Source organism: Tachysurus fulvidraco, chromosome 3, assembly GCF_022655615.1.
Source record: "Tachysurus fulvidraco isolate hzauxx_2018 chromosome 3, HZAU_PFXX_2.0, whole genome shotgun sequence".
NCBI lineage: Eukaryota > Metazoa > Chordata > Actinopteri > Siluriformes > Bagridae > Tachysurus > Tachysurus fulvidraco.
The window spans coordinates 28,150,678-28,151,198 of record NC_062520.1 but is presented as its reverse complement, the minus strand read 5'-3'; the positions used below and the strand labels follow the sequence as shown (position 1 = coordinate 28,151,198).

General features: G+C 41.5%; 1 protein-coding gene across 1 annotated transcript in view; it reads left to right on the top strand.

Annotated features, from left to right (window-relative positions):
• Positions 1 to 267: 267 nt before the first annotated feature.
• Positions 268 to 521, top strand: part of LOC113647908 — a 12,387-nt gene continuing 12,133 nt past the window's right edge. Inside the window, exon 1 of the mRNA XM_027154910.2 lies at positions 268 to 521. This exon is cut by the window's right edge and continues 1,831 nt beyond it. Within this exon, the coding sequence (XP_027010711.2) occupies positions 517 to 521 (5 nt within the window). The 5' untranslated portion in view covers positions 268 to 516.

Below are 521 nucleotides of genomic sequence, written 5' to 3'. Positions count from 1 at the left end.
TTTATTAACACTGATCATTTCATGACAATAAACTTTTTAAGTCTACAAATATGATATGAACTGAGTGTCTCCTGATGTGGTGTAGTGTAGTGTCAGAATATAGAACACACATACACACATATACATACAGACACACAGGCGATGCCTACACAGAACCCCCCCCCCCACACACACACACACAGAAAACAAACACCTCAGAACAGAAAAAAAAAACACCTCAGCAACATAAGCACATAATCAGTACCCCATAAACACACGACTTGCAACGGGGAGGGGAGTGGGGGGTGGAGGTAGGTTCACTGACTGAAGTTCCTGTTTACATCCAGTTCGCTAGTTCAACACACAGCAGTGAGTCTCTCTCTCTCTCACTCTCTGTTAGATACTCTATTGTTTCTCTGGCTTGATGATATTTAGTAAAATTGTGCTCTAGGTCTTATAGCTAACAGGATTATTTATTGCTGATACTCACACTAGTGACTCTTTCTGTTGTAATGATCGGGTGGAAGCTCAGTAACCATGGA